This window comes from Sceloporus occidentalis, unplaced genomic scaffold, assembly GCF_023333645.1.
Source record: "Sceloporus occidentalis isolate IW3139 unplaced genomic scaffold, rSceOcc1.0.p SCAF_9, whole genome shotgun sequence".
NCBI classification, from domain to species: domain Eukaryota; kingdom Metazoa; phylum Chordata; class Lepidosauria; order Squamata; family Phrynosomatidae; genus Sceloporus; species Sceloporus occidentalis.
Genome location: NW_028316989.1, coordinates 6,998,433 through 7,021,024, shown reverse-complemented (window position 1 = coordinate 7,021,024; position 22,592 = coordinate 6,998,433). Strand labels below are relative to the sequence as shown.

General features: G+C 42.0%; 2 protein-coding genes across 4 annotated transcripts in view; one reads left to right on the top strand and one right to left on the bottom strand.

Annotated features, from left to right (window-relative positions):
• The window catches only part of ADGRA2 (adhesion G protein-coupled receptor A2), a 71,985-nt gene extending 59,686 nt beyond the window's left edge, over window positions 1-12,299 (top strand). For all 3 annotated transcript variants that reach the window (XM_089538706.1, XM_089538708.1, XM_089538707.1), the window contains 6 exons: window positions 1,788-1,996; window positions 2,751-2,878; window positions 3,681-3,804; window positions 4,389-4,534; window positions 4,787-4,876; window positions 6,017-12,299. In XM_089538706.1, the coding sequence (XP_089394832.1) occupies window positions 1,788-1,996; window positions 2,751-2,878; window positions 3,681-3,804; window positions 4,389-4,534; window positions 4,787-4,876; window positions 6,017-7,247 (1,928 nt within the window). In that variant the 3' untranslated portion in view covers window positions 7,248-12,299. The remainder of the gene's footprint in view (window positions 1-1,787; window positions 1,997-2,750; window positions 2,879-3,680; window positions 3,805-4,388; window positions 4,535-4,786; window positions 4,877-6,016) is intronic.
• A 344-nt stretch (window positions 12,300-12,643) lies between these two features.
• Window positions 12,644-19,588, bottom strand: BRF2 (BRF2 general transcription factor IIIB subunit). Its single transcript, XM_089538497.1, has 5 exons — window positions 19,403-19,588; window positions 18,490-18,652; window positions 17,307-17,366; window positions 16,068-16,389; window positions 12,644-14,827 (listed from the first exon to the last, which is right to left on the bottom strand). The coding sequence occupies exons 2-5, from the start codon at window positions 18,641-18,643 to the stop codon at window positions 14,113-14,115; spliced, it is 1,251 nt and encodes a 416-aa protein (XP_089394623.1). The 5' UTR covers window positions 18,644-18,652; window positions 19,403-19,588; the 3' UTR covers window positions 12,644-14,112.
• Between the last annotated feature and the right edge of the window lie 3,004 nt (window positions 19,589-22,592).

Sequence of the window (22,592 nt, the reverse complement as noted above, 5' to 3'; positions counted from 1 at the left end):
GGTACAGTATCCCTTTTCATTGATGGGCAAACCCATCAATAAGCTCCCAATACCATTGATTTCCAGTTAATCCTTGGTATAATAATGCATCCTTTCCACTGTAGTTCTGATACTGTTTTCAGGAAGTACGAGTCTCTTCCTTGCCCCCTCCCCCTTGCTATTCCCAAGGAGGCTGTTTTCCTTCCCCCCCCCACTTCTTTTCTTTTTAATTTTTAAAAACTATATGTCATTAACTTAACTCAGCAATTGAATTAAAAATAAAAACAAAAACCTCAAAAGGGATGCCAGGTGGGGCATAGAGCAGGAAGGCAGGGATGATATGCAGAAGAGAGAGTATGTGAGCATCGAATGCAAAAACAGCACCACTGAACTATTCCAGAGAAGTGTGATAATGAATGCTCCCAAACTGGTATGTTTCCGTTTCCTTAAGGAATGCAATTGCGGTGAGACAGGAGACTCATGTGGTAATGCCCATAGGCTCAGTTCTCTTCCTGAAGAGCTGCAAAATCTGCCACTTTTCTCTTTCTCGGAGCCAAACTACATGTGACATGAGAATCTTAAAAAAAAAAAGATTTAAAAAGCAACCATGGGTGGAGGGAATGAGTTGACTTTGGCAGTACTGCTTATGAAGGGTTATGTTTATATTCATATATAGATAGAAAGATGGATAGATAGATAATGGGGCTGAATCTACCTGGGTAGCAGGATCTATCATCCATACATAGATGGGTTCTGCCCAATTTTAAGGGCTCTCTGATCCATTCAGTAGGTTCCCCTTGCCCTTTGTGTAGCATTTTCAGGGGTCTGGAAGGACTGTGAATAGGATTGGGTAAGATGTTCACATGTGCCTACCCAGTTGCATGTGCCTAACTTTGGATCCAGCCCAATACACTTGCGTATTTTCCCCCAGAGTGCTGTAGATGGAAAATGGCACTGAAATGATTATTAGACATTAGACAGATTATTAGACAGATTATTGTTTTAATCTTTTTCCTCCTGAGTGCCATTTTTCCAAACAAAATCATGTTCCCCTCAACTCTCTGAAGTGGGAATTAGTCCTGCCAAAGCAAAAAGAAGGCAAAATAGTGGTGTCTGTATCCCCCCCCCCCCCCAATAGCATTGTTGAAAGGGCAGAGAAGCAAATGGGATTTTTATGTTTGGAAAAGGACACAGGAAGAAATACAAATTGGAACATGCAATGCCAGTTGAAAAAGCAGCCGTTGACTGGGTCTACTCTAGTCAGGGCTAACAACAGTTAGGCCATTGGATCCAATCTTGATTGACTGCTTTATGTTGATGTAACATGAAGCACACAGATTGCATGTTACATGGAACACTTCTCTACAGATGCATGAAGAGAGGTACTGCAGCTTGGCATTAGAACATGTGTTTTGGAAACTGAAGGCCCAAGGTTCAGTCTTTGACATCTCCAGTTTGAAGGATCAGGAGGAAGGTGACAGGAAGGACTTCTGCCTGAAATACTCTAAAGCAATAATTTGACTTGGCCTCTTTTATTACATTGCTGGGGAGTCTCATTAGGTAGTTGCACCTAAGCAAAGTATAGAACTCAGAGATATAGCCACGTTAGTTTGGAATATCAGCATGCAAAGGGATCTTGCAGCACTAACTGAGATAAAGTAGTTGCAGCATAAGCGTTTGTAGACTTGGTCTACATCCTCAAATGCATGGAGATGAAGCAGAAAGAATGTGTCATATTAAGTTTAGTTTGAACTTTGGAGATTGCCTGTAGCCTCTTTACAAAAGATTCATCCTTCCCTCATTCCCAGATGGCTGTGGAGTGAGCAACCTCACAGAGCCTGTTGTCATTTCACTGCGGCATTTGGACAAGGGAGTGGACCGTGTGGCTGCTTATTGGGACTTTGATATTCTGGGCGGCTATGGTGGATGGAGAGTGGAAGGCTGCAGGATGACTGGCCTAGAATCCAACGTCACCACCATGAGTTGCCGGCACCTCAGTAATGTTGCTGTATTGATGGTAGGTATGGGATGAGATGGTGGGATGCCAGGGACTGAGAGTGGGTGGAGTAGAGTAGTTCAAGTGTTCCTAAATGCTTTCAGGCACACCACAACACTTGGAAGTAACATGTAAAATATTATGTAATGTCTATAGGTGATCACAAAGCAAACCAACCGTACTCCTGGACTTCCACTCACTTTGTGTTATTAAAAATGTCTTTTTTTGAGCCTAAAATGGCCGGGAGGGGGGTAAATGTTGCAAAATGCCCCATATACTGCAAGAGGGCAGTTGCAGGCAAACAATTTTTTTCTATTTGTTTTTTAGGGGGTGTAGCCCCATAGCTTTCCACAGTTGCCCACCTTTGGTGTATAGGGTTGTAGCCCAGAAACTTAGAGCCCCGACAGACCAGCAATAAAGGCTGACATTGGGGTGAAGTGGGGGCATGGCATCCACACACCGCACTCCCTGACTCCGCCCTGATGCCAGTGTGACGCCATGTGCCCCACTGCATGGCAGGTGGCATTACAGCGCTCCTCTGGAGCTAGGTCCAGATGCAGCACCAAAGGAGCACCAAAAAGCCTCTGCGCCAGTGCTGGTGGCTATGGCACCCTTTCCGCAGTGCAAAAAGGAGCCTCTTTTTGCGGCTTCTTTTTGCACCTTCAGCTGCACTCCAAACAAAATGTGGCAAATGTCGGCAGGATATTAAGTCCCACACTGATTTAGCTTTACCTATCTGACATGACACATGTATGAACCATTTTCTCAAATGCAGGAGCTCAGCAATTTTCCACATGAGTCGCAGAGCCCAGCAGAAGTGCTGCATCCTGTCATTTACAGTTGCACTGCCCTCCTTCTCTTGTGCCTCTTTGCCACCATCATCACCTATATCATCAACCACAGGTGAGTATCCACTAAAGCTCTGCTTCCAATGGCTTTGCAGTTCTCCATATGGTTAGGGAGAAGAACTGGAAGGGGGGAAACAAAGGACTGGTAGCTCCCAGTCCACTGACAGTCCTTTTCTTAAACTGAAGCTATCCACAGTTTTGTTTCATGGGTGGGGGGGGGGGAGGAGTGAGGTGGGAGAGAAGCTAACCCAAGAATTAAACTTTTTTTGCTAATCCAATTTTATACAAAACTAAAGCTGACCTATTGAAACTTATACTTGCAGAAGTATTGATTAACAATTTCCATTCATTTCAACATGCTTACTCTTGTTGGGATTAAAACTGGATTTAGTTTATTATGTGTAGCTCCGTTCTGTGCAGTGACATCAGTTTGTTGTCTTTTGAGGAAGGGCTGGATCTCAGTGGCTGTCCCAGGTTCAGCATCTCCAGGCCTGGAAATAATCCTTGTCTGACACCCTGGAGAGCCACTGCCTGCCAAGGGCAGGTTAAACTACCTTCTATCTGATCATATTATTTAACAATCTTCTTCAAAGCGGACAACCTCTTGGTGTCCAGGGTACAACATCCAGCCCTTGGAAGCTGGTACTGACTGCAGATACAGCCCTAAGAGGTCACATGTGGCCTGCATGCTTCCCAGTCCTGGTCTAGCCCAATATTGTCTATGTTGGTGGACAGAAGCTTTCCAGGGTTCTTTCCTATTGCCTTTTGATCAGTGATACCAGGGATTGAAAATGAGAACTTCTGCATAGTATCCTCCAAAATAACCTTATTTGCCTTCATCTGGTTCTGTTTTTCAGCACCATTCACATCTCACGTAAGTGCTGGCACATGCTGTTGAACCTCTGTTTCCACATTGCCATGACATCAGCTGTGTTTGCAGGTGGCATCACCCTCACCAACTATGTTGCCATCTGCCAAGCAGTAAGTATGGTGAAAGGGCCCTATTAAGTTTGGGCCTAGAGCTCTTAATATGGACACTGTAGATGTCTTCTTCACACACACACACACACACACACACACACACCTTATGCAGTAAAAAGAAGAAACTAGCATTGTACACAAAGAGATGTCAGTGCACTGATAATGACAATCATCCAAATCCTTAGTAGCAGTGGCAATATTCCTTTTGTAATTTGTGAGAGAAGCATGGGAGTGATGCTTTGCCATGAGTAATTTTATTTCTATGGGAGCATCTTGAAGATGAACAGTTATTGTGCATACACATACACATTTGTACACATTTTTTTGATGATGGTGGTGATTTTATTCATTTATATCACACTTTTCCCTCATATGTTGTAAACCAAAGACTTACAACATATTGGCCTCAATTCACTAAGCCCTTAGTTATAAAGAACCACTTGCAGGCATACACCATTACAGCACTACTCAGTCCCCATGCAGACTAGCAACATAGGCAATGCACATAGGCATACACTTGTATTGCACAATAGTGAAACAGCAATGTTCACATCTTCTAATAGGCATGTTCTCCTCCCTTACAGGTTGGCATCATTCTCCACTATTCCTCATTATCTTCACTTTTATGGATGGCAGTGATGGCACGAGTGATCTATAAGGAGGCCACATGGAAGGCACCACAGCTGCAGGAAGGAGAAACACCCCCACCAGCCCCACGCCCAATGCTACGGTATTGAAGAAGAAAGATAGTTTTAGGGACTGTAGATGTCAGGGTGAAACATAATGGCTGTTTTTCCTCAATCCTGGTCCACCTAAGAAGCCCCAAATTCATTGCTGGGCATGGCTCTCATACTCTCTACAGGTTGACTGCTACAGGCTGCAGCTTATTTTTTTATTTGTCCCTCTGTATGGAATGTTTTCCGAAATAAATTCCATATCGAGGAGACAATTTCTGCAATGATGGTTTTCTTTATATTTTCAGATTCTACCTGATTGCTGGTGGGATCCCTCTAATTATTTGTGGGATTACAGCTGCAGTCAATATTCACAATTATGGCGATCAGGAGTTCTAGTAAGTAATCACAACCTCTGGATTTGAATGTTTTGGCACCAGACATGATGCCCCTATTTATGGACAAGGCTTAGAAAACTAGTAGAAAATTAAGGACAAGATCCTATTTGACGCTGGTGGAGCATAAAGGTCCACCAATATAGTTATGCAGGAGGTCCAGGGGGCAGGACAATGAAGCACTGGAACCCTCAACCCATCAGTGGTTGTTATCAATGGACCGGCAGAGCTGTACCTGGAACTACTCTTTTCATAGTTGAGGAAAACCACCGAACAAGGATGTAATGCAGGATTTCTCAATAAAGTCTCCTTGAAAGGTTGCTAGGGGTTCCATGAAAGATCACGATTTTTTGAAAAATATAAACTTTTTTGAGCTATAGATTTAACAGTTTCTTTTTATAAAATCATTTTTATTTGAGTACACAAACATAAAAAACATAAACAACTACATTCTCTCTCTGTATAAAACATCTATCCGTAAACCACAAAAAACATGCCACTATCCAATTAACAAACTTCACTAACATACTAAGCACATATAACTAACATACTAGTGACTTCCCCCTTACTAACTGATTATTATTATTATTATTATTATGAGTATTTATATCCTGCTCTTCAACCACAAAGGCTCTCAGAGTGGCTTACAAGGTTTCTTAGACAAAGAGGTGGTTTTTGTAATTCCTGCCTCTGAAATATTGCCCACAGTGCCTGGTATTCTTTGGTGGTCTCCCCTCCAAGTACCAGCCAAGGCTGTACCTGCTTAGCTTCCAAGATGTAGGATATGGTGCCTTTAGAGTATTTAGGCCATATAAAGGGATGGCCTCAGTCTTATTTTGTTTGTCTGCAGTGGATCTTACAATCCCCTACCTTTTCTGGTAATGACTCCAAGGAACCTCCTTGGTCAATGGCAATAGGGGAGCGCCTACTGCCTCCAGACTCTGCTAGAGAGCTCCTAGGAAGCATCTCTTCAGCCACCGTGGAAGCAGGATGCTAGATGAGACAGAGTACTGGTTTGATTCAGAATAAAAGAATGACTGTTATCTTCTCTTTGCTGCAAGCCCTGGGCTAGAGTGGCTACTGATAGCTTTGCTGAACTTTTCCTTTCTTTTTCTTTCTCCTCCTCAATGCCATCCCATACAGTTGCTGGCTGGCCTGTCGACCAAGCATTGGGGCATTCTATGTGCCTGTAGCTTTCATTTTACTTGTCACCTGGATCTACTTCTTGTGCGCTGGAATCAGTTTGCAGTGCCAAGCCAAGAACCCCAAAGAGGTGCCCAAGCCCCTGGAAACTCGACAGCGCCTGGGTGCCAGCAGCAACCTTTTGACTGACTCGGGTTCCATCTCAGTCACACTGAATTCTGGGCCTCATGCTGTTGAAGTTGATGGCGTCTATTCCTTAGAGATGCAGTTCTGGGCCCTTGTGATCACCCATTTTCTGTACATCACCCTTTGGATGTTTGGGGCCATGGCGGTTTCCCAGCGCTGGTTCCTCCTAAAAGTCATCTTCAGTTGCCTCTATGGAGTGACAGCTAGTGCTTTGGGGCTCTTCATCTTTGTCTACCACTGTGCCCGCCGTCAGGATGTGCAAAGTTCATGGTTTGCCTGCTGCCCATCTTATAGGAATGCTTTACCCATGCAAGCCTATGTGCACCCTGGGGTAGGTGTGGAGGATGGTTCCCAGATCTTCATTGGCTGTAGCCCTGAGGTGGCTCCATCTGTCAAGTCTTCATCCTCCCCCAGCAGCACTAATTCAGCCCCAGGGTCTTGCAAGCTCAACAACTTGCAAGTCGCCCTTAGCCAGGCAGATGTGAATCCTCTGCCATCCATCTGCTGTGAAGATGTTGAGCCTTCCAATAGCAAGAGTACCCCTCCAGCCAGGTATGCCAACAACTTACATGGGCGCAGTCGGCACCACAAAAGTCGGACTAAGCAGTACCGGGAAGGGAAACACCAGCGCCTAAAAGTGCTACGGGGGCCTTCTTCAGAGCATCCCACCAGTGAGAGTGGGAGCCTCCACAACAGCCATTCAGAGAGTTACCAAAGTAGTCGGAATAGTCCATTGAACAATCGTCGCCCAGGGGTGGTACCAAGCTTGGAGTCAGCCCTGACGCAGTCTGACTTGAGCGACGGCAGTGGTGGCCACCAGCCATCAGATTTTGGTCAAGCCAAGCAGAGAAGTGCCAGCAGAGACAACCTCAAGCACCAAGCCAATGCCACCATGGAGAAAGAGACTAAGAGGCGATCTTTTCCGCTCAACACAACCAATCAGAATGGGGTCCTGAAGGGCAGCAAGTATGACATAAACCTCACAAGTGCTGACAGTGCAGCTGGCATGAAAACAGGCCTCTGGAAGAGCGAGACAACAGTGTAAGCAAAGCCCAAAGGGCCAGGCGACTGCAGCTCGAGCTGCCCACACCCCAGTTTCCAAGGCAAAAAGCTGTAAGGTACAGCACCTTATTGCCAAAGCAAGCTGCCAAAGTGGCTGTTATGCACTATATGGGCTCAGGCAGTATTAGCAGGAGTGGCCACACTCCTTGCCAGACACCTGCAGTGGAGAGGAAGGTCCAGCAGGTATTTGAGTGGTTGAGGTGGGTGGGCATGCCTGTATATCCTGTCACAGGAACGACTGCACACTCCCTGTCTCTGCTGCTTAATGCACAAGGTAATGCTGGTGGGAGTGGGACATTTCACTCTCCTTGGAATGAGCAGTGGATGACTGTCCCTCAAGGCACTAAAAGCACTAAAGTTGTAAGATGGAAGACAATCATATAGGGTTTGTTTTTTTAAAGCATTCTGGAGCGTTGCAATCTTATATCCCCTTTTGCATGTCACATAGATCCTCAGATGCTTTTGTATAATATACTGAGGGCAGCATTATTTATAAGCTGAAAGCTGTAGTATCATATGTATATATGTATAGGCAAAATGTGCTATTTGATGACCGTGCCTGCAGACTTTGTGTTGAAACAATCCATGTTCTGTAAAGGAGGTTTCTCCTCCTGCTGAACTCAGGGCCAGATCACATGGCTAGTTTTGACTCATCTTGGATGCTTTGACTGAACCTGCTTGGTGGTGGTGGGGGGGGTTGTTTTGACACAGCTCTGCAAAGCGTGAGGAACTGAAGATGCTGTGCATGCATATGACTTCCGTTCCATGATCCACAGGATGAGAACTCATTCTCTTTGACCTCTCCTTTTCCAAGTGGAAAGATTTTGCTTTTATTTTAATATTGGTGGACCATTCAATAATGAGAAATCCTTGCAGGCAGAAAGTGGTAGACCCTAAACGCAGGCTGATTACGTCAGTGAAAACTATACCTAAGTCTTGCAGGATTTTGTACATGAATTTGCAAAAATTGTGCTTAGATATATTCTTGATGAATATTTGCACCGTGATCAGCAATTCTTGCTGGCCAGTCTCCTCTCCAGCAATATAGTTTTGGGAAAGGCCAGAAGGTGAGAAGAGCATGTGCTCTTGTGTGTTGCTTCCCAAAGGAACACATAGCACCCAGTGCTCCCCTCCTCTGCTAGTCTTTTCTGAAAGAAAGGAGGGATGAGCTCTTGTCTTCCATCAGAAGTGCTTATGGCACCTTCAGGAAGCATCATCATCGCCCATCTTTCTTACTCAGGAACATGAAAAGCCATTGGGGAATGTCAGTTGCCAATTTGGCTCTGCTTAACCAAGCTCTTGGGGCAAGTTAGGCATGAAGCCTCCAAATAATCCTCACATCTCCTCCTCCTATCTTTGGAAGTAGAGAGATGGCATAAATTGTAGCACATTTGAGCCAGAATCCTGCTGATGACACACACTCATATATTTCTTGATATTGATCACACAAGGAGGTATTCAGGACTTCTTTGCACAGTCAATTTAGTGGCTGAAGGAAGGCAGCAGGAGAAAGCCTGGGAAGGTACCCAGGCATCAGTTGTCCAGCTGGGAGAAAAGAGCAGGAATTCTTTATTTTATTAGTGGGGTTTTCTTAGGGGGGGGGTATTTTGAATGAATTAAAAAGGTGCCCCTGATTAATTGGGCTGCAGATTTGCTTAGGTAGACAGAGAAATAATGGTAAGTTAAGTACAAGCACTTACCAGAACTGCTTTAAAGCAACATTCTCCCTTCTCTAAAAAAGATTTCTCTTTCCCATGATGTCTGTTAATGTCAAGTATGTTTCTTCCTTCAAAAATGTTTTCTCCTTCATGGACTCTGTGAAATCACACAAATGAGTCTTGGCACAGGCACCAAGACTCATATGTGTGAATTCACAGATGGCCACTCAAAGAATCACAGTTGTAGGTAAGCAACCTGTTCCTTTTTGCTCATTTAATCGATTGATCACTTAATTATGAATTCTTAGCTTAGATCTTGCACAGTGCACAGGGAGCATTAACTGTGAATGCAACTCCATGGCTCCCTCTCCAAGCAGTTGTTACAGTCAGTAAACTGTTCCTTGCCCACTTCCTCTCTCCATAGTGAACCTCAGTGGGATCGAGAGAGTGGTCCCTTGTGCCTTGTTCAAAACAGGACATATACGCACGTGTGTCATTAACAGGATTCCAGCCATTAATTATAATTTCTTTAAGCAAATAATATCCCTACTTAAAAAAAAAAAAAGCTGGCATCTTGTTCAGCAGTTATGAGATCACAAGGTGCACTTATGATATTGTAGCTACTGGAGAATCACGGTTACAGCTGTCAACAACCAAATATGGCCTTAAAAACCAATGTTTCCACCCTGGCAGTGCTCTGACTGGAGCGTTTCCACAATGACATGGGCATCACTCTCCCAGTCACAGGGTGCATTGAGTCAAGTAGTTGTGCCAACACCCTGAGAGGTTTCTCCAGCTGCCTCTTTTCAATGCATTCAATGACTGGATGAGCGGTGCAGTCTAGTCCCCTGATCTGCAGCACCTTGGAAGCACTTCAGTTGAGCCTTTGCCAGGCTGGACAGAGAAATTGCAGGGAATGGCACTGTCACACTAAAGTAAAATGATGCAGCTCGATCATAGCAGTTAGCTGACGATGCAGGATCGCAACCAAATGGAAGATGTTGGTCATAAAATGAAAACGTGCAAAGAAAATACACAGAGGTGGTTCTGAAATAGCCTCCATATACCATTTTTAGAACTGATGAAAGTGTCTGAGGAAGAGGTGCCAGAGGATCAAAACACATTAATCCTTCAAGGATTAGGCAGGGGACAATATTTAAAAAATGCCTTTAAGCACCTTTGGGACATTCCCTACTATTTGATTTTCATGGAAAAAGCAAACCTTTCTTTACCAAGTTGTCAAGTAGTCACTTTACCTCACTTGTGTGGAATTTGCTATTTCTAAAATGACCTGGAAATAGCTGCACATGTAATGTCTTCAGTTCTCAAGTGCATGTTCCAGAAGAGGTAGCAAGAAGCAGGAGATTCATGCCTTGCCCAGTCTACATAGATTTATTATATTATGTTATGCAAACTGAAGGTGAAGTCACAAGGGGGACTAAAACTGAGTTGTGAAAATGTCTTCTGGTGCATTATTTTCCAAACTGACTCACCTCAGAGATACAGCCTTCTAATGTTGCTTTTGTTGTATCAGACAATGAGATTAGGAAGTATCACAAAGAGAGATTATAAAGCTTGAATTGAAAAATCTTCCCCCAGCCTAAAGTGGGTTGTATCAGCAACATCACAATTTGGGGTGGGTGGAGTGGGTAGGTTTTTGCTGTTGTTAAAAAAAACCCATTCCCTCCTCCCTTTCTTTTCTAAGAGAGATACTAGATTAGTCATTCCTTAAACTTGGGTCTCTTGTTCTGTTTCATCTCCCCAAATCCCCAGGCAGCACAGTGGCAAGAGATTTTGTAAAGTCATAGCCCAACAATTTCTGGGGAGCCAAGTCTGGGAACCATTAGAAGATGCAAAGCAAACATAGCTCATTTAGTTTCCAAAGAAGTAATCATGTTAATCTCTTGCAGCATAAAAAGGAGGGAGAGAGAGGGAGGGAAAGGAATATAGCAGCAACTTTAAGACTAACCTTTAAAAAAATTGCATGAGGTTTCATGGATATAAACCCACTTCTTTGGATGCACAGAGTGATAACAAATGCTTAGATATAAAGCATATATAGACAGTTGTAGGAGTGGGATGGCATTTAATAGGATCCAGAAGGATGTAAGTCATGATCCTTGCCCTAAATTTTCAAGGGGTACAGGGTAGAACAGAAGAAGCATAGGGCAATAAGAAATACAGCTTTGTGTAACAACTTAAAAGCCATAGGTGTCCAAGAATTCCAGCTAAGTGGGTATTGGTCCCTGGATCCTTTGGTCTCAACAAGCAAAATGTTTTCTCTATGACCATCATGAAGACACAACAGGCTAGGAAAGTGAGACCAACTGTTCCATCTCTCTTCTCACAAATTAATCACTGCAGTAGAGCGCTTGAGAAAATGAGAACTCAATTACAGAAGTAGTCTTGAGTAGAAACACATGGACGGGGTACTACAAATGAGAAACAAATGCAGACTTGGTAAACAGATACACATAACATGTAAAAAAAAACCCCTCCAGTGCCTTGTTCTTACTATTTCATGATGGTATGAAATAAAAAGACGTTACTCTGAACAGAATGCAAAAATTAAAAACGCCCTTCTATATGGACAGATAAATATGGTGGGGTTTTGGTATTTGCTGGGGTTTGATTCCAGGACCCTCTGTGGATACCAAAATGAATAGATGGTCAAGTCCCATTAAATAAAATGAAATGGTGTCCATTATATATAATAGCAAATTCAAGGTTGCTTTTTGGAATTTATATATATTTTAAATATTTTCAAGCCATAGATGGTTGAATCCATGGATGTGGAGGGCTGCCTGTACTTGCTGTCTCCTTGCCTGTACAAAACCTACCTCCAAGGAACTGCAAATTGCTTTAGCCCACCTTGTGTGGTGCCACAAGTCATGAAGAAGGGGCCCTGGACCAGTATGAGGATTTGTACTGGCTCTGAGAGCTGTCATGGAAAGTTGTAGCCATTAAATGATTATAAAGCACTTAATCCCTGAATCTTCCAAAAACTGTTGACAAGTGCTTCCTTCTGTCTTGCTTGAGAGTTATCCCTTCTCATCTCATGCGGGGGACTTATTAGTTTTATATGCATATTTAATAAAGCCTAAATCATTTATATGTCAGTACTGCAACTCACATATTGGCAGTGCTGAACTTGTTATATATGCTTGCTACACTGAAACAGTATTATCAGAAAAGCTTTGTATTCGTTCATCTGTTTACATTAGGAGCAAATGGCATATCAGACAGAAAGCTCTTTGAGAGACAACTGTGCCAAAGAAAGCATTTAATAGTTGGTTTTTGTTGTGTTTTTTTGCATTTTATATAAATGAACTGTTTCTAGCAGATGTTTCTTGTTTAATATATTAAAGATTTGCAACATCCAATAAGTTAGCTATAGTTTTCTTGCTTCTTTGATGATCTAACAACCCACACATTTTCCAATATTATCAATCAAAATCAACTTTTGGCACCACTGAAACCTAGCCCCAATTACAAGTAATGAATGGATTTATGCCTCCACCAGAAAACCAAGTATCTGTCAGCTTTATGAAGTAAAGGTCACTTGTTCCTTAATGACAAGGAGAGGGGGAGAAAAGGCAAAGTAAAACAGTACACAAGTATATCTCAGTTAATGATGTAGATGTGTTACTAGGCATTACTGTTTTAACAGAAAATGTAGAATACAGCATGGACAGAATAGGGACATCACAAAAAAGAAGAGTAATTCAGTAAGTTTCAGTCAACGTTTTATTCCAAACAATATCCACATGTGAAATGAAACAACCAGGTCAAGTAACACTTTCCTTGGTGAACAAATCTATTTCAAATATTCAAGCAACCATCTGAAGGCGAGGGATAACTCCTGCACCAGCTTTGCTTGTCACAGAATTTCCATTTTGGTGGCCAAAAATGTACAGATCTGGAACCTAAGCCCTATCAGAAATGGCTTGGAGAGCAAGGTATGCTTACATAAGATTGATGGACATTGATTATATCAATGCCACTGATAAATATCTGAAGGAATTTCATCCGAAAGATGAAACAAGCTTATTCTATTTTGCTCAAGACCAGAACACAAACCAAAAGGTTCAAGTTACAAGAAAGCGATTCCACCTAAACCTTAGGAAGAGCATTTGGCAGTAAGAGCTGTTGAACAATGGAATTAACTGCTTCATGGGGTGGAGGGCTCTTCTTTTTTTGGAGGTCTTTAAATGGGGGTTCAACTAGCTGGCCCTTGCATACCCTTCCAATACTATGATTCCATGACTGAATAAAAGGCTACTTCTCAATGAAGACATTTACAGAAACCTACCAATTTCGGCTCCTGCCATATGTTGATTAGTCTGGTAAAAAAATCAGTGGAGTCACAGGCCAAATTATATGGTTGCTTCAAATTTTGCTAAGCCAGGAGAAGACTTATCAATGGTCAGACCGTTTATTCCCAAAAATACATGCTTTCAATACTACCAAAGCAACTTAGGCAAAAGCCACAACAGGAGGGCATGGGAGCCTCTGTGGTATATACCAATCTTTTAACTGGGCAGTACAGTCCATTTTTAAAGGAGCCTTAAAAACAGCATCAGCATGTCAACTTATTAATCCTCTGCAGTTTAAGTTTTTAGTCTCATTCTTCCCATCGTGGGTTGGAAATATATTAGAGGCATCTCAAATTCCAGTTCACCACCACTGGGAATTTACTTTTTAAAAAATACAGTAGGCTTTTGATATCCGCTGTGGTTTGGTTCCAGGAACCCCCCGTGGATACCAAAATCTGTGGATGCTCAAGTTCCATTAAATATAATGGTGAAATAAAAGGGTGTTCCTTATATAAAAAGGCAAAATCAAGGTGTTTTTTTTGGAATGAAAATACACACACACACAAACACACATATATATATAGAGAGAGGGGGGGTCAAGCCATGGATAGTTCAGTCTGTGAATGAGGAATCATGGATACAGAGGGCCAACTCTATAGATCATATACAATGCACACCAAGGGATTTTATAATTAAATGTTCTAACCTGAAGCTGCTACTTTGTTTCCTATACACCCTTTCTGAGATGGGTGAAAGAGAACAGTGTTTTTTGAACAATAAGAGAGGACCCATTAAAATCGAGAAGGAAAATAGCTATGGGACCCACCAACATGTGCTACTAGAATAGTTCTCGTAATCACTTGTGGCTACCGGATTATAAGCGTGCCTGAGTCTCCCTAAATATCTCCTTTTCTTCTGGGGTCCGAATGTACTGTTCTATCTCGCTATCTAAAATGGGCTCATCCCCAGTGATAGCAGAGTCCTCTGGGCTTGGATCAAGAGTCCTCAATCTTTTTGAAGGATGCAGCATGCAGGGTGGGAGAAAAGGTGCCCACTTGCTGCTATGTTTCTGCTTCTTTCCTACAAGAGAAACCTTTTCAGTCATTGCAGGGCATTCTTCTGTAAGCTGCTGTGGTGTTTCTGGTGTCAAGCTTTCCGGATTGCAACCTTCAGTGCTATCCATTTTGGAAAAGGCAGTCTGCAAAAGCACATAACGATGCTGCAGTAGGTCGCCAATATACTTTACCACAGTCCTCCGGTCCAACTTGAGCACTCGCAGCCAGCCCAAATGAGAAGCCATCTGAAGGAGGTTGTTCTGCAGCTCTTTCAGCCTCTTGTGAGCTGGTCCTGGTGTGTCTGTACCAGCAAGTTCACAGAACTTAGAAAAGGTGCAAGTGAGGCGATCAATAGGCCTCAGAGACTGCCATGCCAGGAAGGCTGCTGCCATCACAATGGGGATGGGATGTCGGCCAGTCACCAACCAAGTCTCACTGGCAAGCTCCACCATCTGAATAGTTCTGTCCATCAACTTCTCCTTGTGTTCAACAAATTTGGGTGGGATTCCAGATGACTCCTTGAAAAGCTTAAAACTAGAAGGGAGAAAAGAAAGTATGTATTTTACAAGGATAACTATGCCTATGTCCTGAAACACATCAGCTGAATAAAATAGAGTTTTGTTATAAACAACAGCTTAACAAACATAGTTTTTTTATTGTAACAATAACACTGGATTATGCCTATCATCACCACACATTTTATGGTGCTTTTTCATTCATTTCTTTACACACCTGTCTGGGAGTATAACTTGCCCAAGGTCACTCTGTGGATTTCCATGGTCAAGCAGAGATCTGAATACAGGTCTCCCAGCATCTTAGTCCAACACTCAAACCACCACATTACTCTGGTTCTGACATTACATGGGCAAGGTTGTATATAATAAGACTGTATTTATGCTAGGTGAGAAGTGTGCAACCCCCAAGATGATGCAACTCCAGCCAGCCCAGGGGCGCATCACTAAAGTTAACAATTCTTGGGAGTTGTAGTTCAACAACATCTACCACCTATCTTCAAATTATGTTTGTATGTGCAGTGCCAGGATAACAACAAAAGGAGGGTTATTTGTGGTGGGGTGTGTGAACAAAAAGGAAACATAGAATTTCATAACAAGAGTAAACTCCACTATTCTGAGAAGTCTCTACTTAGGAAAGGAGGTTTGATGTCCTTATAACTACAGAGAAAAGCATGAAACTAGCCCTGAAGCTTTCCCAGCCCTTGCAACAAAGCCTATATGATGGAGAGAGGAACAGGGTTTGTAGGTCTCACTCATTTCCTCATTTATTTGTTCATTATTTGTTTACAATTTCCATCAACAATACATGGCTCTCCTCTGCCACACCTGGCTTTCTTCCACCCCACGTTATGCTGAAAAGAACCTGATGAAAGAGGACAGCCTGAGAAAGTGAAGGTACCAAGATCAACTTGTGTGTCAGCATGTCACCACTGGCTAATACAGTGTGGGGAAATCTGCGGGAGCTCCAGTCCATGGATGTCTAGCACACCAATACAGCAGGCTCATTGTAACTGGTGTATTTTAATCTGGGTCACTTATTTCAAAACCTGTTTTTCCATTTTAATTATTTTTATTTTATCCTGAATTTTAATGTTGTCAACATACAGCACTGAGCTGCAGAATATAGTGTAGGGCTGCATTGTTTGCCTTAAGACCATGAAATAGCAAATGACATTTCCTAAAGATTCCAGACTTCCTTAGAAACTATATACCAACTTTGAGAAGTGTATCAGGAAAAAGGCAGATGGACATTAACATACCTGCTGAGGTGTGTTTTCAACAGATCTGTCAAACTCAGGGAAGGAACATCCAATGACATTTCCTTCAAAAACTGCAGGTAGGTTGCGGTAAACACCTCTTTGTTTGTATAGAGCAGCAAACAGACAGTGCCCATAGTCAGGGGCCAATTGTGTTGTCGGCAGGTGACAAAGACACAACAGCCCACAATCATCTCCTTCTTCTCCAAGCTGACGTTGCGAAAGCAGGGGTGCTTGACTGCCTTTTGGTAATAACTCACAGCTGTGTCTTCAAACAGAGAAGGAAGACGGAGAACTCTGCAGAGATCCCGGACACGTCTGAGCCCTGCGGGGGAAATATCACATCAGTATGTAAGAAATATTGCCATACATTTATTTGTGAGTGATTTTTTCCCCCTCAGACCTTTCCCTGTATAAACTTGATATGTGCCTTCAAGTCAGCTCTGGCATATGACAACCCTATCATAAAGTTTTCTTGCCACGATTTAGTCAGAGTAGGTTTGCCATTGCTTTCCTTTGAGGTTGAAGCATTGTGACCTGTCAAAGGTCACTGAGAAAATATATTGTGGTAAAGATCAGATTCAGGTGCAAGTCAGAGAAAGAATATTTACATGGTGTGCATATAAGGCATAATATCTTGTATTTTATTGTTAAGTTAGACAATCTTTGTTATCAGTACCCTGGTTTTATATATACCATTATGTAGTCCATATCAAACACTGGTTTTACATGTACAATGATGATGCCCATGAAATGGCAAGGAAAACAATGATAATAAATGACTCTATGGAATCTGACTAGGTCACCAAACCCAGGTCCAACCTCTAGGCAACAGAAACAAAGTAAAACACTCCCTTAAGGATGTCTGTCCTGCTCAAGTAAGAAGACAGGGAATTTTGAAATTCAACTTTCTCTTTGGTTTTAGAGAGGCAGCAAGTAGTGAATGGAAATAAGATTCATTTCTGTTGTTATTGATGTGCCTTCAAGTCATTTCTGATTTATGGCAACTCTAAGGCAAACCTATTTAGCAGATTTTTTTCCAGAAGAGGTTTGCTCATGCCATCCTCTGAGGATAGGAAAGTATAACTTGCCCAAAGTCAAGCAGTGGTCTTCTATGGCTGAGTGGGGATTCAATCCCTTGTCTCCCAGTTTCATAGTCCAATATTCTAACCATTACACCATGCTAGCTCTCACATTCATTTTTGCAATACACCATATTGATGGATGATGTGAAACACTTGCCTCGCTGCAGAGAGCGGCTCAGCTGCTCGTTCTCACCAGTACTTCGTAGATATGTCACTTCTGAAAAGGAAACACACCATATCAAATTTATTTATAGACAGATAGACAAAATGATAGGATAGATAGATATCTTATTCAGAGCAAATTGTAATCCTGGGAACAACCTGTCTATCCATTGTTTGGATATCTCTCAACATGTCAGATGTAGAGACTGAACAATATGGAATTCATTTCTCTGTATACCACTGTTTTCTTTTTTCTTCTTCCTTTCAAAAAGTAACTGACAATCAAAATCATCTGAAGAAGAAAGAGATGTATGTGTTTTTTTTCCTTCCCTTCCAAAAGAAAACATATATTCTGGATGCAAGAGAACTTCAATATAAACAAAACTGCCCATAATGCCACGGCTGCTGCTAAGTTCAATTCTGATCACATAAAATTATGGAACAAACTTATCATCTTACATGTACTTTAAACCATGGACCCATTTACACTACACAATTATAGGGCTATATTACACTTTGAGTGCCATAGCTCCCTCCTGTGGCCTGCTGCTTGTAGACTGGTGAGGCACTATAGCTCTCTAGCTGAGAATTGTAGATGCTTCTCCATTAACTGCAAATCCTAGAATTTCACAGGATGTTGTTATACAGTTAAAGTGGAATCACAGAGTTATAGAAAAATAGCTTTAACTATTGCTGTATATGATAAAGGCAAGACAAATGGATTCAAAAGGTAGGAAGTTAGGTAGCCTTGACAGTTTATCATAAGCAATGATAAACAATAACAATATCCAAGCACTTAAAAGACAGATAAGAGCAGGAGATCAAATGAACTATAGAGATCCTGAAGCCAAACAGTTTGTGAGAGAAGGTTGCTCCTGTAAAGTGAAATCTGCAAGGTTTCTGAGAATCACCTGCAATTACATCACATAGAAACACTTATTCTTCTGGACTGAGTTTCCTGTTCAAGGCTTGCAAGGCAGCTTTCCTTCAAAGAAGTCAGTGGAAGAAGGCAGAGGCGAAGGAACCATACAGGAGAGGTTTTTCCAGATATCTTCCCACATCTCAAATCATTTAGGATTTCAAATCCTAAAGCTTTCCAGTCTGTGAAACTACTACAACAACTGAATCACAGGCTCCAAAACCACAATTCTAACATGCTGAGCTGCTATTTGACTCACCTTGTAAATGCTCTTCATCGGCAAACGTGGTGGTGAGAAGCCCTTCAGTTAGAATGAACCCACAATCCGCACATACTAGCTGGTTCTGAGCATAGTGAGAATCCTCTACAATTTCCAGGGAGCCACAGTCTGGACACTTTTTTTTGTATGACATATTTGCAGCCTGAAAATACAAACCAAACACAACAGCTATAAAACTCTTTTCAAACCGTCACTGAAAACTGCATTTATTTCTCACCTTTCCACTAGAAAGCTCAGGTTACCATATAGTGTTCTTTCCCGTTTCTATCCATTCCTCATAACACACCAATGAGGATAGTGTGTGTGTGTGTGTGTGTGTGTGTGTGTATATATATATATATACATACATATAATGTGTGTGTATTGGACAAGTCACACTTTCTCAGCCTCAGAGGAAGACAAAGGCAATATTATATATGTGTGTGTGTGTGTGTAATAATGTATATATGTATATATGTGTGTGTATGTGTATATATAAATATATTTATTATATATACACATATACATAAACACACATATATACATATGTATGTGTGTATATATATTATATATTGAAACACACATATGCTAAATATTATATATATATATATATATATATATATATATATAGTATATGTGTGTGTGTCAAGGGAGTACCTTTACCTATATATATCTAGTTGTGTCCCTTCAAGTCTTTTCCAACTTATGGTGACCCTAAGGCAAACCTATCACAGGGTTTTCTTGGCCAGTTCCTTCAGAGGCGCGGTTGCCATCGCCATCCTCTGAGTCTGAGAGAGTGTGACTTGCCCCAGGGCCACCAAACAGCGTGATCAATGGCAGGAGAAACACACCTGAGGCCTTTTCCAAAGGCCCCGCCAAACGCAGCCTCGCCCCATGCAACGCACGTACTTACCGGGGAACCACAACGAAGGCAGCGGTCCAAGACTAACGCCGGCCTCGGAGGGTCTTTTCAGCCGCTCCGTCGAAGGCACTGGCTCCTAAAACCTCTAAATCGTTCTTCCAGGGACCTCCTCGCGTTTCCTCCTGAGACCGGAAGTAGCCGCATGGGGGACCCTTTTTGGTGTCGGACTCATTATTTCAACCCATCGCCATTACATCCGGGCAATTTGGCGTCGAGGCGAGAGCACCTAAAATGTTCCCCGTGGAGAAACAGGAGGCGAATGAGAAAGGTTCCGGGGTGAACCCTTATCATCATAACAGGGTCAGAAATGACTTAACTCACAGTGCTACTATTCCACTTTTACTGCTCTGGCTGCCTCCTGTTGCATTCCGGGGTTTGTAGTTTAAGGAAAGGCATTTGGAATTCTCTGCCAGAGAGCTATTAGGCCTCACTGAACTACAAACCCCAAAATGCAACAGAAGGCAGCCAGAGGAGTAATAGTGGAACAGCAGCACTGAGTTGAAGACAGTTCTCTTTAGGGAACCATTCCCAGACATTATATGTTTGTTGTTCTATGCTTATTTTAACCTGTTTGTTTGATATATTTCATTGTTTTCAATTTTATATGTATTAATATGTATAAACTTGAGAGGAAGTGCCTTATGAAATGGGATGTATGTGAAGCCCAATGTATGCTGCTGGCAGGTTTATTTTATTCATTTTACATTTAATTATTTATTATTTATTTAATGATAAATAAAGCTTAATAATAATAATGCCAATTTCTTTCTTTCAGTTAGTCCCAAAGGTGCTGCAAGATGTGAAGTCGAAGGCTTTCATGGCAAGCACCCATATTTTTTGTGGGTTTTTGGGGCTATGAGGCCATGTTCCAGAAGAGTTTATTCCTGACGCTTTGCCAGCATCTGTGGCTGGCATCTTCAGAGAATGTTGGCCTAGAAGAGAGCTGGATGTATATATACTGTGTGACCCTGGGTCTGGAGGAATTCATTGTTAATCTGTGCATTGTTCTGTTGTTGATGGCAGGCCCCCAGGATGGGAGGATATGCAAAGAGGATTAGTGTCTGCTACTTGGTGATCATTATTTGCTGGGAAAGCCCCTGACTCTGGGTGATTTCTCATTTGCAATCCTGAAGAACAGCAAAATGAGGACTCAGCAAATGCAAATGAGAAACCATCCAGAGTCAGGGGCATTCCCAGCATAGAATCATAGAATGGTAGAGTTGGAAGAGACCACAAGGGCCATCCAGACCAACCCCCTGCCTTGCAGGAACTCTCAAAGCATCCCCGACAGATGGCCATCCAGCCTCTGTTTAAAGACCGCCAAGGAAGGAGACGCCACTGTAGAACAGCCCTTACTGTCAGGAAGTTGCTCCTAATGTTGAGCTGGAATCTCTTTTCCTGGAGCTTGCATCCATTGTTCCAGGTCCTGTTCTCTGGAGCAGCAGAAAACAAGCATGCTCCCTCAATATGACATCCCTTCAAGTATTTAAACAGGGCTATGGTATCACCAAATAGCAGACCTCATCTTCTGCTTATGGCTCTGAAATGGCTGTAAAATGCAATTAATGTGCTATACGGCACAGCCGGGTTTTTCTTAACACGTGTTAACATGTCAATAGCTATTACCTAAGCCATGTCATGAGCACCTCACAGCTGATTTCTGAGTTACTGAGGACAGCATCCTGACCTTAATGACTGGATTACGGCACATGCCATTGATGACAGACTGGGGAAAAATGCTGGACTAAACCAAACACTTTTCCAGTTTTAATTTTATCCAGTTTTTAAAAACAGTATTTGAAAGAGATGTTACCTTTTTAAAAAATCTATCATCCCCATAAAGGTGAATACAAAGTGCATTGTTTTTATATTCTTTAGCTCTGTAACAAACCACACCTTCAGGGATGTAAATGCTTTGGAAAATGCAGTGAGTTGCTCATTTGGATCAGACTTAAGTGAATTACCATCTGAAGTATTTATTATGAAAATAGAATGCATTATACTTAAATAGTTCACATGCACTTCCATTTCGGTCTTGTTGGTCTAGATGATTCACGGTTTGTTCCTGCTCCGCAGGTTTGTCACAACTATTTCCAAACTGGTTTTGCTTGGCATGCTCAGTTATGCTTTACATCACAAAGGAAGCACCTGTGATTCAATGCTACAGCTCAACTGACGCAGGATTTCAAAACCTGTATTTCTCAATACATAATCCAAATTAACTACAAGACAGAGATCTGATCTAGCCTTGGTGGAGGTTTCACAAGGAACATCAATGTGATATGTTTATTTCTAATGTGGTTGGCTGGACCGTAACATCTACCATTCTTTGCTACTGACTGGGAATAACATCTGCATGAGGAAGGCCATCTTCCACAGCCCTATAAAGACTGTTTCCCCCAACAGAAAAACAACGACAAGGTGGAGAACCGCCAAAGTCTTGCTACAAAATTTACCCTTCAGTCTCTTCCAAACTAGGAATCAGAATACTATCATATTGTTTCACAGCAAAAAAAAAAAAAAATTGGGAGAGCCCAAATTTTTCTGTTCCATACTCAGAGGAAGGTGCTATTTTAAAAATATTTAAACCCTGTTTAATTCCTACAGCTGCATTACATTGCTCTTGCGGTCATAAAGCTTTGCAATATTCACATGCATTGGAAGTGGGCGGAAGAGAGGCACTCTCTTGCTTATTGAGAGAAGACATGTGAGTAAAGGATTGGTACAGTTAATTGAAGTTGTTTCCAATTAATATAAATGAGGCAAGTTAGTCATAACATCTTCAGTCCCACTAATTTTGGAAGGAATCAAATGTCATCATTCATGGAATCTAGGTTTGTTGTTGTGTACCTTCACGTCATTTCCTATACTTCCAATTGCTGTCAGTAGTAGCATTTGATTTTACCATACATAGGGAGAAAACAATACCTATGATGCAGCTTCACACCCTTTTCAAGCATGGGTAAAGTGATAACAGAGGAAAATATAAAAACACTGATCAAACTAAGATTGCTTTTAGGTTCCTTCCATGCTGATGATTCTCAAAACCTTAAACAGTGTCTACTGTCCACATGCTACATCCATTAGTTAAGGGACTATTATCAGGCTTAATACACAGGACAATTTTCTAGCAAAAGCTTATGTTACGTAAACTGCTTTTTCAGTTCTCCTTCTACAAAGA

Excerpts from the sequence above, each read along its gene's own strand:
- BRF2 (XM_089538497.1), bottom strand. The coding sequence starts at position 18,643 with ATGTCATACAAAAAAAAGTGTCCAGACTGTGGCTCCCTGGAAATTGTA. Across the intron at positions 17,367-18,489 it reads CGATGAAGAGCATTTACAAG|AAGTGACATATCTACGAAGT; the intron begins GTGAGTCAAATA and ends TTTCCTTTTCAG. Across the intron at positions 16,390-17,306 it reads GAGCCGCTCTCTGCAGCGAG|GGCTCAGACGTGTCCGGGAT; the intron begins GCAAGTGTTTCA and ends TTTCCCCCGCAG.